Source organism: Pteropus medius, unplaced genomic scaffold, assembly GCF_902729225.1.
Source record: "Pteropus medius unplaced genomic scaffold, Ma_sr-lr_union100, whole genome shotgun sequence".
Taxonomy (NCBI): domain Eukaryota; kingdom Metazoa; phylum Chordata; class Mammalia; order Chiroptera; family Pteropodidae; genus Pteropus; species Pteropus medius.
In genome coordinates this window covers 5,469,263-5,484,794 of record NW_024344436.1, presented here as the reverse complement: position 1 = coordinate 5,484,794, position 15,532 = coordinate 5,469,263, and the positions used below count along the sequence as shown (strand labels likewise).

Below are 15,532 nucleotides of genomic sequence, written 5' to 3'. Positions count from 1 at the left end.
AGTACACTCACCACAACGGTCACGGCTTTTCGGTGCCCAACAAAGTCCATGTTGGTCTTCCAGCCCTCCCGTTCAATGATCTGGGCGGTGGGGCCGGAGTTGTTCATGGCGTGGGCAGACACCAGGTAATGCCCATCAGGTGACCAGCTGAGCCGTAACACATGGGTCGTCCCTCCACACTGAAAGAAACATCTGTGCTTGAAAGGAGTTCAAGCCAACCTTGTGACCAAAACTCTGGCCTCAAGAATAAAGATGACTCAGCCATAAGGGAAAATAAAATCTTGCCATTTTCGACAACATAGATAGATTTAGAAGGTATTATGCTAAGTGAAATAAGTCAGACAAAGCAAGACAAATATTGTGTGATCTCACTTATATGTAGAATCTAAAAAAACTAGACAAATGAAAAAACAAAACAAAGGAGACTCATAGATACAAAGAACAAACTGACAGTTGCCAGAGGGCAGACAGTGGGAGGATGGGCAAAAAAGGTGAAGGGGATTAAGAGGTACAAACTTATATATGTCACAGAAATGTAATGTACAACATAGAGAATACAGCCGATATCACAATAACTTTGTACAGTGACTGATAGTTACTAGACTTCTCATGGTGATCGCTTCGTAAGGTATATAAATGTCAAATCACTATGTTGTACATCAAAATATTGTATGTCAGCTATACTTTAAAAAGAGCTTTATATTCCAAAAATAAAAATAAAAAGAATAAAGTTGAACTCTGATTTACAAATAAAGTATGATGGTGGAGCGTGTATCCAAGCTTCTGGCTACACCAACAGCTCTAACTCCAGTCTCTCCAGATGATCCAATAAAAAAAGGCTCTTTCAGATGAGATTGAGAGCTACAACATCCCATAGGAGCTGAGCACAGCACAGCAGTGTAGGCCCTGAAGGGATATGCAGGACGGATATCTCTTTTAACTGTCAACTCTGCATGGGCCATTTCTGACCACTGACCCCTTTCTTCTGCCAAGCACCTGTTAACCTGACTATGAAGTCTGTGGAGCACTCACTGCAGTGGAGAAAGAGCCTTGTTGACCCACAGAAGCCTGTCTCTGTGATGCAGCCAGTGACCACAAACCACCACCTGCTCTCTCAAGCCTGGTGAAGCAAAGGAGAAGAGGTTCCCTGACCTGGACTGAGAGCTAGGGCAGAGCATCCCTTCAGTATTCCTCCTGCAAAGTTCCTCCTCCAAAAGTCAGCCCCCTGAAGCTCAAGGTCAGTCCAGGGCAGCCCTAAAGACTTAGGGGTTAAGATCTTGGCCTTACAGCTTCAGAGGAGGGTAGGACAAGGCAGGGGGTAGTGACACCCCTGCTTCAACTTCTGCCAGGCCAGACCCAGGCAGGGCAGGCCCACACCAGAGGTTGAAGAGTGCTGTCAGTTCCCACCCGGACTTCAAAAACTCCTGCTCCATCTCCCACAACCACTCCCAGGACCCTACCTCCTGCCTGCAGCTGGAGCCCTGAAGAGCTCCAGGAGGTGTGAAGGCCCACTGCCCTTGTATAAGGCTGTTGCCAAGGAGGGTAGAACTAAGTAAGATAAATACTGGTACTAATGCGCCCAATCCAGGAGCTGTTGCTGGTTTAGGGAGAAATGAATACGTATTTCCACTTTTCACCCACAGTTAGCCCTGTCTAGTGGGCCAACATCTATTCTCCCTGCAAAACTATGCTTGTGTCCTTTCCTCTGAGAAGCCTTCCCTGATGACAACATGCCCCAGGCCCTGGGCTGTTTCTGCACACTCTGAACAACACCATTACCATGCTCACAACAAACTCAAATGTCTGTCTTTCTCACCAGGCTCGAAGATTCAAGGGAGAGAACTCCATCTCCATCCACTTTTATTTCCTGTACCCAGTAATGCCTTACAGGTAGTAGGCTCTTAAAAACTGTCTAATGAACAATGGCAAGCTTAAGCTCTGATCCCATATAAAATGAGAACTCAACTAAAAAAAGAGATAGTAAAATACTGCACAAGCCACTACAGTCTGACCTCCAGATATTTTGCAAACCGTACTGGTTAACTGTAACCAAAAAAGTCAGCTATCCTGCAGAGCAGAATTCAGTAAGCAAAGCCACAGCACAGTCAGGAAAAATACAAGATAGCAATGCAATATAAATGTCACATGGTGAAAAAAAGGTTCATCGTCTCTATGGCAGCCAGCTATGTGGCACAATGTTATGGAGGCATCCCTAAGGTTCTCTTAAGCTTTAAAACTTATAAATCCTTTTCACTTCAAAGTTGGACGTTTGATAGCATCTGATAGATGTAAGATTTTCATCAACTGACTCTTCAGGCTAAAGTGCTCACCCTAGAGAACCCTGAGCAGTCTGCTCTGGTCCCCGGACTCTACATTCACCCACAAGGTCCAGACCCCAGCCAGTTCTTCCTCTATGCACAGAAGTGAGGAAGGCTGCTGCATCGAGCTCTCTGGGCTGTCCCCATACCTCGTCAAAAGGTTTGGTGATGCTGGTCTCCAACTGCCAGTCCAGAGTCCTCCACACCTTCAGGCTCCGGTCATCAGCTTGAGAGGCAATGTATTTACCAACAGGGTCCCAAGTCAATCCCTTTACCAAACCAGAATGACCTCTCAGAGTAGCTAAAATTTCTGTGAAGAAAAATAAGAGAGTGGAAAGGTGTAACCTAGGGGAAAATGATGACTCTACATGGAAACATGGGCTACAATCTACAGGCTATGGAATGGCTAGCCAAGAATAGGGATTTCAGGAGTCCATCTTTGCCAGCCACCACTCCTGGCATAAGTGGAAGAGCTCCCTAATCTGGTCACCACCAAGGCAAAAGTAACCTGAAGAAATGACTACACCCGGGATTTCCCTTCATTCATAGACTGCACTTGTGGGTTGAGGCTGCTTGTACCCTGGAAGGAGCCAAATTCTGCCCCGTTATCTTATCTATACCCAGTGGTCTTGCACATGGTTTTTCCTTCTGGACAGAAGCCCACTCCACCTGGGCTGTGACATTGGCACTTTTGATGTGAACCTCCCTGGCAGTTCAGGGGACTGGGCACTGCACTGAGTGAGTCCTCTGTTAAATCATCACTGAGGACAAGGGTGTGTGAGACAGTACCTCTTAGAGATCTGTAATCTAAACGTCACCCCAACCTCCAAATCTGCTACTCCGTGGCCAGGCCGAGTGTCCATCTCTACTTATGCTGGTGGCTTAGAAAAAAATGACTTGGATCAAGTCCATGGATCATGCTTTTTAGTGCATGAGGAAAACATACTCCAGATATCAAGCAGGAATGTGACGGCATCTCACTAGTTATAAATTGCAGTGCTATGCCAGGTTATGCCATCTGTCATGACTTTAAACACATTAATAAGAAAAATTAATCTTTTATGAAGCTGGATTTTTCAGCTTACATCTGCTCAAAGGCGTCACAGAGGAGATGGCAAATGAGCTGAAGCCAGAGCCCAGCAGTGAGAGGGCTGCCCTTGAGGGCACATGTGTGAGGGCACCAGGGTGCACTGAAGGTACGGCACCAGTGGGGGCAACCAAGTGAGCTGAGCACAAGCTGGGAATGGTCTCCAATGCTAGTTGTCAACATACCACCTTCAGAATCTGTGGCACATCTATGTTAGCACTCAGTTACTATTTTTCTTTAATATAAACCTCTTTCAAAAACTTAAATATAATTGATGAAGAAAAAAGAACTGAGTTACTGATAAGACACATGAATCCCTGTCCACTGTGAGACATAGCCTGCCACCAGCTGAAGGAGACGGAGCCCACCCCACGGATGAGCGGCCCATTTCTGCTGCCACCCAGTCAGAGGCTCAGACCTGGGAACTTGACTGCATTCCAGATGACGACAGTATTATCCACGCTGCATGAGGCCAGCCAGGCGTCATGGGGAGACCACGCTACATCCATCACATCTGGAAGACAGAGGGCAGGCAGTGAGTCTCTTATCTGGCATGCAGATTTGGTAAGGGGGGCACACTCAGCACCACCCCTGTCTGCCAGCTGGGCCAGCAGTCCCTGGTGTCATGTCTGAGGATACTTGACCTGGGACCATCATAACTAGACTTTTTTTTTTTAAGCCAATCTGAAAAACTTCCCCACTCAGGTTTTTCAACTGGTCCTAAAATTTGAAGCATCAAACTGATCCCGCCCCACTCCTTTTACAGACAAGCAACTAAGGGAACAGCTGAGAGACTGGCACCTTGTGGCATTACACTCACGTATTAGAACCCTAGCTCTGACACCTACTGAGCCTATGGCCTGGGGCTCGCTCCTCAACCCTGCTAAGCTTATTTCTCTCTAACTGGGCCTTCCTCATACAGCCCTTTGAGCACTGTGGGTCTAGCATTTCACAGAATGCCTGGCACACAGTCAGAGCTCAACAGCTGCTGACTAACTGAATGAATGCAAAGTCATCTTCAGATTCTTTTCTTCATAAATTGGACCTCACTTCCAAGATGCTGACAGGAGCACCCCTTTCCTGCATAGCCGTCAAACACAATTAATCGTGCTCATTTCTTTGTGACTCAGTTTTCACATCTGTAAAATGAAGATTAAAAAATCAACCTATCCTCAGAGGGTTACTGTGAGGATTTAGTGTGAAGAATTACCACAGAACGGTGCCAGGCACACGCCAAGGCATCAATAAAGGTCAACCATGATGGTGACAATGCCCATCTTGCCATGGAGGTGTGGCGGTGTGATTTTTCTAACCTCATTGCCTGATGTAGTGCTAAGTGTAGAGAAGAATGGCTGGCGAGATGAAGAATCAGAAACACAACAGCAAGTTAATAGCTATCTAGTCCTTCCCTTGTAGGATTTTTAAAAAGAGGCATAAGTAAAATATTCAAAATTTCTATTGTACTTTTTTTCTAGTTTTTAAAAAATCTTTAGTGACAGCTTGACGAATTTTTTCCACATTGACTGGACTTTGCATTTCACACTGCATATGAACTGGTATGCTGCATTTAGTATTCTAACAGCCTATGTGATTTTCAGGGCTTCTTTTGATTGTTCTGTATTCTATGTCACTGAGAACATTTGCTACCATAAACAGACATAATAAACAGAACTTTAACTGGGTTCTAGTTTTCCATGCTAATGAGCACATCTGTATATGTCACTCCCCCACATCCTGGATTGTATTTTTTTTTTTTTTTGAGACTGATACCCCAAAATGGGATTCTGGGCAGGAGACCTGAACATGTTCCTAAGTGTGGAGTCTCTTAACACTGTAGATGGCTTTTCAAAAACCTCTAACTTCACACTTCTACACACAGAATGTCCATTTCCAAACTCCCATATTAGCTTGAGGATTATGATCTTTCACTTTAAATCTATTAAGTATATTGTTATATTTTAAATTTTACTTTGATTAGCAGTGAAAGATTTTTTGCATTAGTTTTTCTAAAGTTGTCTTATCCTTGAATGACTCTACTCCAATCTTTGTCGGGGGCTCTCCTGTGCAGTGGGTCTAACAAATACAAAGACTGATGACCTCTTCTAGGAGCTTAGAGTCCAGGAGGACAGAAATCTCAAGATTTCACTGTGGTACCTAAGTCCTAGAACAGAGAAGTGGTCAGCTGGGAATCCAGAAAGGAGACATGATTTTCATAGCAATTTCCATGGGCTACTGATACTACAGGCATTAGCTGCAAATTCCATCAGTTTACCTTCCTATTGTAGGAGATTTATTAGTAGTCTGTTATTCTCCTTTGTGACATCTATTGCCTGTTAACCTTGAAAAATATTCCTTCTGCTAAAGGTTTGATATTCAATTCTGTTTTCTTCTGCTTTATTTAGACTGTTTCTCTCTTTAACATCTGGAATTTATTTTGGTGTATGCAATATTTAATGAGGCTCTAAATTACTTTCCCCTCAGTCACAAACTGCTAATGGTTACTCTATTCCAATGGAGAATAATTCTCTCTCTCCACTATTGATAAGCAATGCCACCCTCACGATATACCAAGCTCTTAGGTACACTGTAGCCTACTTCAATATCATTAGTTTTGCCCAGAAACTTGTGATGTGACAAACACTGTAGCTTTGAATGATTTCTTTCATAACCTTACTTATCCTTCCAGATGCCCTTTTGAGTTACTGCTGAGTTCTGCAGTAAATCCACACGTGACATAATTTTTTCCCAAAACCCCAGTTTTGCAGCTTCTGCTTCAAACTATACCATCCCCTTTCTCTCTCATTGCAGATCTTCACAAACGTAAGACCCTCCCTGCATCTGAAGATTTAAGTTTCCAGTCATTATTGTTCCTATCAACAACATTCCCATCATCATTCTTGGTGATTCCAAGAGGATGATTTTTCTAATACCTAAGGCTCTTAGATCCTTAAATTTCTCCCCTTCTTTTAATGATCTTGGCTCCCACCACTCATTCCCATGGTCATGTCCAGAGACTCTCCCTGGTCTCAATTCCAACCCTCCCCTACCATCGACTTGGTACTTCCAGCTCACTCTCAACTCCTATGGTTCTTTTAGGTGCTATAACCTGCTGATGCTACAGGCCTTCCACTGTCTGTCTCCGTATCTGGCTTAGAGTCCACCATCCCCTCTGCCCTTCTCCTGCGTCTTCACAGGTACCTGACAAAACGCAGCCCAGTTCAATCTAGTTCTATCCACCCCCGGTCTTTCTTAAGCACCCTCCAATTAGGCTTTCACCTAACTACATCAACATGAACTACACTTGCCAAGCCCTCCAGGGGCCTCCATGCTGTCGAGTCCAATGGTCAATCCTCAGTCCTTACCTGGTTTTAGGCAACATGTGATACCCTGCTCACTCCCTTCTCCTTCAAAGGCTCTCTCCACTATCTTAACTGGCCTCTCCATCTCAGCCTTTTTTGCTGGTTCTTTCATCTCCCCAAACCCCAGGCTCTATCCTTGGCCTCTGTTTCCAACTACACTTCTCCCCTTTACTCAAGACTCACACATCGAGATGCCAATGCAGCAGGTCCACTTACACTGGGCAAACTTCATACGCCCAAAACCCAACTCCTAAACATTTTCCCCAGCAAACATTTCTGTCCCACTCACACAATTCCCATCTCCAGTGATGGCAACTGCATCTTTTCCATCATTCAGGCTACAGCCCAGTCTGTCTTAATTTCTCTGTTTATCTCATACCCCATATCCCACTTACCAGGAAATCTGCACCTAACCTTCTCCTGACTTCCAACATTACTACCCAGGTCCAAACTGCCATGTCTCTTATCTAGATTGTCAGCAGCCTTCTCATTGGTCTCCCCAGTACTGCCCTTTAGTCTCCTTAAATATGGACTCCATACAGCTGTCATAGGCCTCTCTACTCCTCTGTTCAAAACCCTGCCAAACTTTCCCATCTCAGAGAACAGCCCCAACCATAACCTCTGATCCCTTCACCTTTCACTCCCTCTGCCCTAGTTCTTGCTTGTGTTTCTCTAAAACCATTAAGCACACATCTACATTCTAGGGCTATTCTCTCTGCTGGAAAGCTCTTTGGAAGAACCACACAGTTGTCCCTCACCTCCATCTGGTCTCCCCTTGGATGTCACCTTCTCAGTGAGGTCCTCCTTGAGAACTCTGGGTGAAATGGCACCCCATCTCATTTTGCTCCCTGACACTTATCTTCTAGTTTCTTACATGACTAGTTTATTATCTGTCTCTTATAAGAATGTAAACTCCGAGAGTAGACCAGCACCTGAAACACACAAGGTGCTCAATATTTGTTAAATGAAAAGTAAATATTACTTTGGGGAAGAAATGTCCTTAGTTTTTCCATTTATGGAGTGGTCCTTTTTTATCTCTCAAGAAAGGTTTGTGGTTTAAGTCTTAGCAATCTCATACATTTCTTGGTAAGATTATTCCTGAGTATTTACAATTTTTGATCCTATTATAAAAGAGCTCTCCTTTTACCATTAGATATTCTAATAGGCCATTACTAGTGAAAAATAAATAATTTAAAATTTTCTTATATGTGGCCGATTCAATGACTCATTTTTATTAGTCATAAGTGTTTTTTCAATGCTTTATAAGTTCTAAGAGCTTTATTCTTTTGGGTTTTCTTGATATATAACAATGCTATCCTCATATTATTTCATTTTTGTTTTATTTTCCAGTATGTCTACCTTCTTCTGATTTCTGTTTAATTGTACTACAGAAATTCCAAAGTAACAAATTAAGTAAATGTTGGCACCCATCCTGTCTTTGCTCAACAAAACAAGACTCAACTTTGAACTGTAATATTTGCCATTGATTTGAAAAAGACAAAGGACTCTACCATGTTAAGGAAATAACTTTCTATGGCCATTTTGTAGAAAGTATTTTTAATAGGAACTGATGCTAAATTATCTAATACTCTTTTCAGAATTCCTAAGATGACTCGCTATAACTTAATCTATAAATTATAGATTTCCTTTACACAAAATTCTTCCATTATAAAGCATATTTAGTCAAAATGAATTACTGTTTTCAAATGATATCAAATTCGTTAGTATTCTGCTTCTGACTTCTCTATTCATATTTGTCTATGCTTTTGTTTCATTATTCTTTTTATTAGGTTTGGAAACAGCGTTATAGCTTCCTTTAAAGAATAAATATTTCTATGTTCCAGAATAATTTTTCTTAAAAGCTCAAAGCCATACATCAAAAAATAATTTAGAATCAGGAACCATTTCTGAAGGTAGTTTCCAACTTCTTCATTGGTTACTACTTTGTTCAGTTTTTCCTAACCTTATGGTATCAATTTTGAAAACTTACATTTTCTAGAAAATTGCATTTCTTCTAATATTTTATTTATTTAGTTTAATACTGTAGACATTACATTTTGTACTCTTTGAGGATACTCTTCCTCTGGTTAAATGGTTTTCTAGACCTTTCACTTCTAATTTCATCTAGGTTTTCTTTTCTACTCCCTGATTAAATATGCCAAGCAAATATTTTTCGAACTTTGCTTTCAAAGACCCAGTGCTTTCTATTCATTTATTTCTGCTTTTTCAAATTTTTTCTTCTTAAACGGTTCCACCCAAATCTGCTACCAGGACCACTGAATAAGAAGTAGCAGGTACCCCAGTTGAAGGTGGGCAAATCTACCTGCCTAGTAAAGGAGAGCCCTGGAGTGGTGGACCAGGAAAGAAGTCAAGATTGTGGCTCAGCCTGAACCTCAGGTGAGGGGCCCCATAAAAGTCCCGATTGAAGCTCTACTCCATGCTTGAACACCCTAACAGACACCACACCAAAGTTCCCGAAGCCAAACTAGGTTCCACTGTGAGCAGCTGTAAAGAAGCAAGAGTGAATTACTCATTTTTACTATTATCAACAATAACACAACACTACTCTCAGCTTTCACAAGAGTGGAATAAATCTGGTCACCAAGAGGTGGGTTTGTTCACCTCGGTATCTGCAGAGTATTTGCTGAGCATACTTCCAATGGATTACAGCTGATGCCTCCCAAACCACTCACTCCTGCCCCATCTTTTCCTAGAGCTCTAGGCTCAACTCCAAGTCTCTTGACAGACTCTCCCCAACCCCTTCAAACATTCTACACTGAATTAGGGTCCATCCTCATAAGTCTACTGCCCTTATTGTCTCAGTAGAGGACACCACCAGCTATCCAGGCACCCAGTTAAAAATCTCCCTCATCTTTCTCCTTGCTCTACCCAAAGAATTTCCCCAAATCAGTCTCCTCCTCTCTATGACAATTATCACAGGCCTAGTTCAGGCCTTTGAAGTTTTCATCTGAACCACTGAAACAAATTTCTTTTCCCCATAGCTGTCAGAATGATCTCCCTCTTGTGCTTCAAAGCTTTTAGTGGTGCCCTGTCCCTTCTATGATAAAGGAAAGCCTCATTAACAGGGAGCATGAGCCTTCTATGACCTAGTCCCTGCACGCACAGTCCGAATACGTGCTGCTCCCTGCCTTGTATGTAAAGATCCAATAATGGTGAAATGCTACCAACTCACCATTCACACCAAGCCTTTCTCACTTCTGCTGTCCCCCTCTCTGGGAAACCCTTCAGGCCATTCCTGGGCTAGACCACAGGCTTTTCTCTGTTACCCCTGGCACCAAATCAAACATACAGCACAAGGCTTTAGACTGCTATCAGCTGACTGACCTTCCTCCTCTGCAGTCCAAATCTGTAAAATGTGTCTTCTTCCATTCCGATTCTATTTACAACACTTTGAAAATATACCCAAGGTCAAGTAAAAACTTTTCACTGGGCCCCTGTGTGCTGGTTTCTGTGGAATAAATAAAGTGTGCTTACGGACTTAGTGATCCACTGATGAAGGTAGTGATTCAGTTCACCAGGATAAACAGCAGAACGTGGGAGTTCTACATTAAAGATATAAACATATACCCCATGAGGGCAGGAGTGGGGACACTGAATGCAGCTGGAGGCAGGCAGTGGGGATGGTAACTGCACAGACCTTAAGGGACAGGTAGGGTGTGACTGATGGTGATGGGGAGGGATGACCCAGACACAGGGCTGCTATAAGGACCAAAAGGTCCACAGGGGCCATGGAAGTGCTGCTGCTGGTCTCAGACAGCTGCTGGGGCCGCCCACCCCAACAGGCAGTCCCACTCACCGCCTGAGTGACTCCGGAGGATGGAGACACATCGCCACTGCTCCACGTTGGCAAGCTTACCACTGGAGCCGAACACAGTGCTGGGGCCGATGTACCTATGTGAAAAACCAGTCAGAAAGGAACTCCAGGAATGCTCTGGGCACTGCACAGATATGCTCACTGCGGCACAGCTTATCATGGCAGACAAAAAAAGCAAAAACAGACAATGGCTGGAAAGCACCAAATTGTCAAACAAGAGTTGATTAAGTAAATTACGATCCACACGCTTGATGAAATACTACACAGCCATCATAATACTTATGGTAAAAGACTATCTACTGCATGGGAAAATGTTCACAATCTATAATTAAGTGAAAGAAGCAGACCACAAGATAGCATATACAACATGATACCACTATGTGATGAAAAAATTACAAGTAACATAGCTATTGACAATGCATGGAAAGTGGATCAGAAGGACACACGTGAAAAATACCAAAATATTAACCATGGCTTTCTTTAGGTGGTGGAATTGTGACTTTTTTTCTTTCATATTTTTTCAGTTTTCCATATAACATACTAAATATGTCATTTGTTAGCTAAAGCAGCAAAATCAATAGTATTTGTTAAACCCTCTTATAATGAATAAAATGCCTCTCCTTAACACCTGAGAAAGCACTCCAACCATGGGTACTACTACTGCCACTCAAGCTGTCACATGGGTTCCTATGGAGGCGGTGCTGACACTGATGACGTGCAGAGCCTCTGTTAACAGCCTTCACTCAGTAGAACTCTTCGGAGAGAGCTTGTCTCTACTCTTGAAGCCACGGCCATAGGGCCACTCTGGCTGAGCAGTGGGGTAGGTCTGAGACCCAAGTATGACTGGCCCCAGAGTCACCTGGGAAGCTGATTATGGATGAGTCCCATAACCTACCCTGTGAGACTGCCTAGGAGTAAAGAAAAAGTTTTCCAGGTGATCGTTAGTTCATTGCTGGTGCAGAACAGAGGCTTTCAAGGGGGGACTCTAAATCCCCTGCCCCAGATTCCATCAAAGCACCTTGACTTTTAACCACTTAGTACGCTGGAAATTTTCATTTGAAGAATAAAACAAACGAAACTCCTATGTCAGCATTGGAAGGGATCTGCCCTTCCTTTTCAAGTGGAAACCCTGCAGTGCTGGGAGGGGCAGCTGAGCAGGTTACCAGGCAGGTGGGTGGCCTGCTAACTCCCTGGTCAGGCCCCAGCTGCTCCTGGCCTACATGTGCTTCCTGCTCCTTATGAAGTCAGCACTCTGGGGACTTCAGTGCCAGGGTAGGGAAAGTGACTATGATAAACACCAGCAAAGAAGCTTCTAAAAATAAATGTGAAGAAAGGAAAATGATGCTTACGTAGCCCGCTTCCACACCATAATCAGTTTGTCATCTCCCCCAGAAGCTAAATACATCCCACTGTTTGACCACCGCACACAGTTCACACATGCTGGGAAGAAAAAAAAATAGGGTGATGAAAATCCAATAGTCCATTTGCTTTATGCAGAGTCTGGCAAGATGCAAAGGGTTTATAAAATCTATCTAATCTATTCAAGGCATCTACTGTGTGAGAGCCCCAGAAGAACACTTCAGTTCAGGTACTAACCTACTTGTGCTGTAGTAACAAATTATCAGAACAGAATATGGAGGGGGAAAAGCTATATAAGCTAAGAAGTGTTAATGCTAAATGAAACTGTCAGTAGGAGGAGGCTTATTTCCATGAAAACTGATAAATACCTAAATCTCCTTATTTCAAAAGGGCTATCTAATAATGAGATTTCTTTCTGAGTAGGGATAATTCTTGAAATGAAGACATGTGCTAAACGGCCAAGATGCCTTTTCCAGAACTTTCAGGAGACAGCTTGTTAGAGCATGAAACTCTGACTTCACCAATATCTGTCCCTTTTAAATTAGGATTTTCCAAACTAGTTGGCACTGCAGGTTGATTGATCCTGCACTCATAACTGAAACCAAAAGAAATTCCCCCTGGCCTCCGATAGGCTAGAGCCTCTGGGAACACTCACAGCTGGGCCTTTGGGAGCCCTGCAATATGAGGGACACTGTCCAAGTTGTGGCACACACACACACAGCCTGTGAGTGACTTGCGCTCCAGGTTGGAGGATGCTGAGAAGCATGTTGGGAGAATAAGAACACAGAGCAAAGGAAGGGGGACGTTAACTGTTAATGGAGCATCTCAGGGAAGGCAGCTAGGTTGGAAACCAGAGCCAGGTACAGTCACTCTGATGCTCAGGGGCAGGAAACTAAGGCACTAATGCAGAAAAGGAAACCACAACACTGTCCAGTGGCCAAAAGGGTCCTGGAAGAGGGCCTTAGAGTGACACAATGGTAATCTAAGACATTTCGTGAGTTGTCTTTTACGCACCCTTCCCCAGAACCCTACTGCTTCCAGGTCGCTGGCCCCAAAGCCCCATGGAATCAGGCAGTAACGACTCATGAGCAGGAAATCACCAGAGGTACCTGCAGACTGTCCAAAGATGGTTCTGTGGGCGGGCCGAGTCTTCTGCTGAATAACTCACCCAGGTGTGCAGCCAACATCTGTGCCTTCAGACAGCAGGCCGAGGGGAGTTACCGCCGCACGGGGCCTTATCTTTCTAATTACAAACACATGTGCTAACCTTGGGCACTCTGCCAACACGCAAAGCCTGCAAAGGGCCACTCTGTAATACCTAAGTGATTGTCCATCTGGCAAAGCATCTTGGGAATATTTTCATCCTTCTCGTCATCCTCCTGGAGGACTGGAGACATATTCCAGATCACAACCTTCCCAGAATCCTGTCCTGGAATGAAGGAGCAGAAATAACTCAATGTGCAAGGAGTAGACTATTAACTATAAGACACAGTCCTCTTTTAGCTTTCATATATCACTGGAGGAGGCTGAATTTGAATTACTAATATAAGTTACAAAAAAGACAAAGAAAAACAAGTGCTGATGGGGACGAAAAAGAGTGTTGATTTAGTAGTATGCCGAGGCCAACATGACTTCATGAAAAGAACTCAGACTAGAATCAGGAGGAAATCAAATTCCGGTCTGGCCTCTAACACAGATCCACCAGGGGCCCCTAGAAGGTCCTCATTCCTGCCAAGGACCCAGACTCCTCATCTAGAAATGAAGAGGCTAGAAAAGCCTTCCCAGCACCCTTTCCTGTCTATGCATGGGCACCCTAGCAAATAAGAATAGCATAGTCCCTCCCACCCTTTCCTAGTGCTGCCTAGAGTCCACGACTACTCCCACAACTGAATGAATGCTCTGAGACCCAAAGGTTCATTACTTTTTTACCTGCCCTTTGCCATCCTCTACAGATGGGAGATCAGCCGAAAAAGGGCATTTAGGGTTCCTGTGGTCATAAGCTGATGTAGTACTGGGCTAAAAAATTTATCTATGCATTTTAGTAATGATTTTTCTTTCTAATATTTCCATTACTGATAACTAACAAAAGTCCAGCCCCTCATTTAACTTCCTGTTATAGAAGGGCAAAACCAATAAACACCTGGAAATGGACATGTCAAAATTACCATAGGGTATGCTTGCAATTGCCTCTTGGTCAACATGTAAAAATATTTCCTAATCAGCTCTCTTAGAGTCTACTTAGCCGAGTTGGTCAAGAAGGTGTGCCTCTTCTTGTGGATGAAGAGAAAACCTTGTCTCCCCAGTTAAGTCCAGCAGTCCAAGGTAATGCCTGTAGGCACCTCTCGGGTGTGACCTGAAGCACGCTGTAAGATCAAGGTTTCTCTACATGCCCCTGCAGCAGGAAGTCCACAGACAACCCGTCCTGCAGCACCTGGCACTCTCCAGGTGCTGCCCAAGAAGGCTTCAGCAACAGGGAGACCCTGATCTGGGTGAAGCTGCGAGGAACTGGGCTCTGGGGAAATGTTACCTTGTGTGATTATATATGCATCTTGGTGTCCTCGCCTCAAATATGATTTTGTCCTTCCAAACAGTGCAGCAGGCACTGGATGGAGCACAGTGATGATACCATGGACCATATTTTCGAATAAGTGTGCACATCTATACTTGCCCTCTAACCCAGATGAATTCCTTTGAACCCAGAACATGGATCTAAAAACTACACAACTTACTCCATAGGTTAACCATCTTCTTTCCCTTTTCAGATGAGAAAATGCTGCCAGAGACAAAACAAGGACCCAGACCCCCTTGCCTCTAGGGTTGGGGCTCTGTCCACGGGACCACCTGCCACTCTCCATGCTCAATAAGCTTGGGTTTGGGCATGCAAATTGATTTTAATATTAACTCAATAAATAAGAATTCGAAAGTTAAACCTGCTACCAAAATATCTACTGAGAACATACTAGAGCCAAAAAAAATTTTGATGTAGCCTGTTTAGACTTAAACTGAGTCATATTCATACTGAAAACGAGCAAGTAAGTATTCTCTCTACAGTTCAATGGGCAACCAAGAGAAGCAGAGCAAGGCGGCAGGGCTGTGAGTATTTCCCTCTGTTACTCCATGAACATACCTTGTCCTCCAGTTGCGAACTTGGTCCCGTCAGGGTGAATATCAACTGAAAAAATTGGCTTGCCTAGAAACAACAACAAAAAAAAATACACAACATCTGTTTTGGCTTTTATTCATTAAAGAATAGCAACAGATTCAAACTTGTAAAATATTGGTTATTCAAGTAATATCCCTAATCATTGATCTCATGAAAAAACAGTATGCTATCAATAAATTACCTGTAAGGGTGGAGTGATCTAACTTTTAAAGTCTAAACTGCTGGAAGACTCTCCAAGTGACATTAAATAGCTGAAAGTCTAAAAGTGGGACAAAGCATTGCCACTAAAATGACTGAGCTCACAGGTCACCTGAGCATTCATACAGAAGTCCACTGGACAAGAACACAACACCTTCTGGGGATGTATATTTGTAAAGTCTACAAGCTATTCATGACAACAGTCTGAGTCAC

At 43.5% G+C, this 15,532-nt stretch overlaps 1 protein-coding gene across 7 annotated transcripts in view; it reads right to left on the bottom strand.

Annotated features, from left to right (window-relative positions):
• HIRA (histone cell cycle regulator) overlaps positions 1 to 15,532 on the bottom strand; it is a 79,964-nt gene that overhangs the window by 48,261 nt on the left and 16,171 nt on the right. For 3 of the 7 annotated variants that reach the window (XM_039872899.1, XM_039872896.1, XM_039872897.1), the window contains exons 2-8: positions 15,086 to 15,148; positions 13,277 to 13,387; positions 11,949 to 12,039; positions 10,582 to 10,676; positions 3,824 to 3,919; positions 2,468 to 2,628; positions 12 to 179 (exon numbers count right to left, since the gene is read on the bottom strand). In XM_039872899.1, coding sequence (XP_039728833.1) covers positions 12 to 179; positions 2,468 to 2,628; positions 3,824 to 3,919; positions 10,582 to 10,676; positions 11,949 to 12,039; positions 13,277 to 13,387; positions 15,086 to 15,148 — 785 coding nt within the window. Of the gene's footprint in view, positions 1 to 11; positions 180 to 2,467; positions 2,629 to 3,823; positions 3,920 to 10,259; positions 10,328 to 10,581; positions 10,677 to 11,948; positions 12,040 to 13,067; positions 13,202 to 13,276; positions 13,388 to 15,085; positions 15,149 to 15,532 lie in introns of those variants that run through there. The other 4 variants (XM_039872901.1, XM_039872898.1, XM_039872902.1 and 1 more) reach the window with 4 other exon arrangements.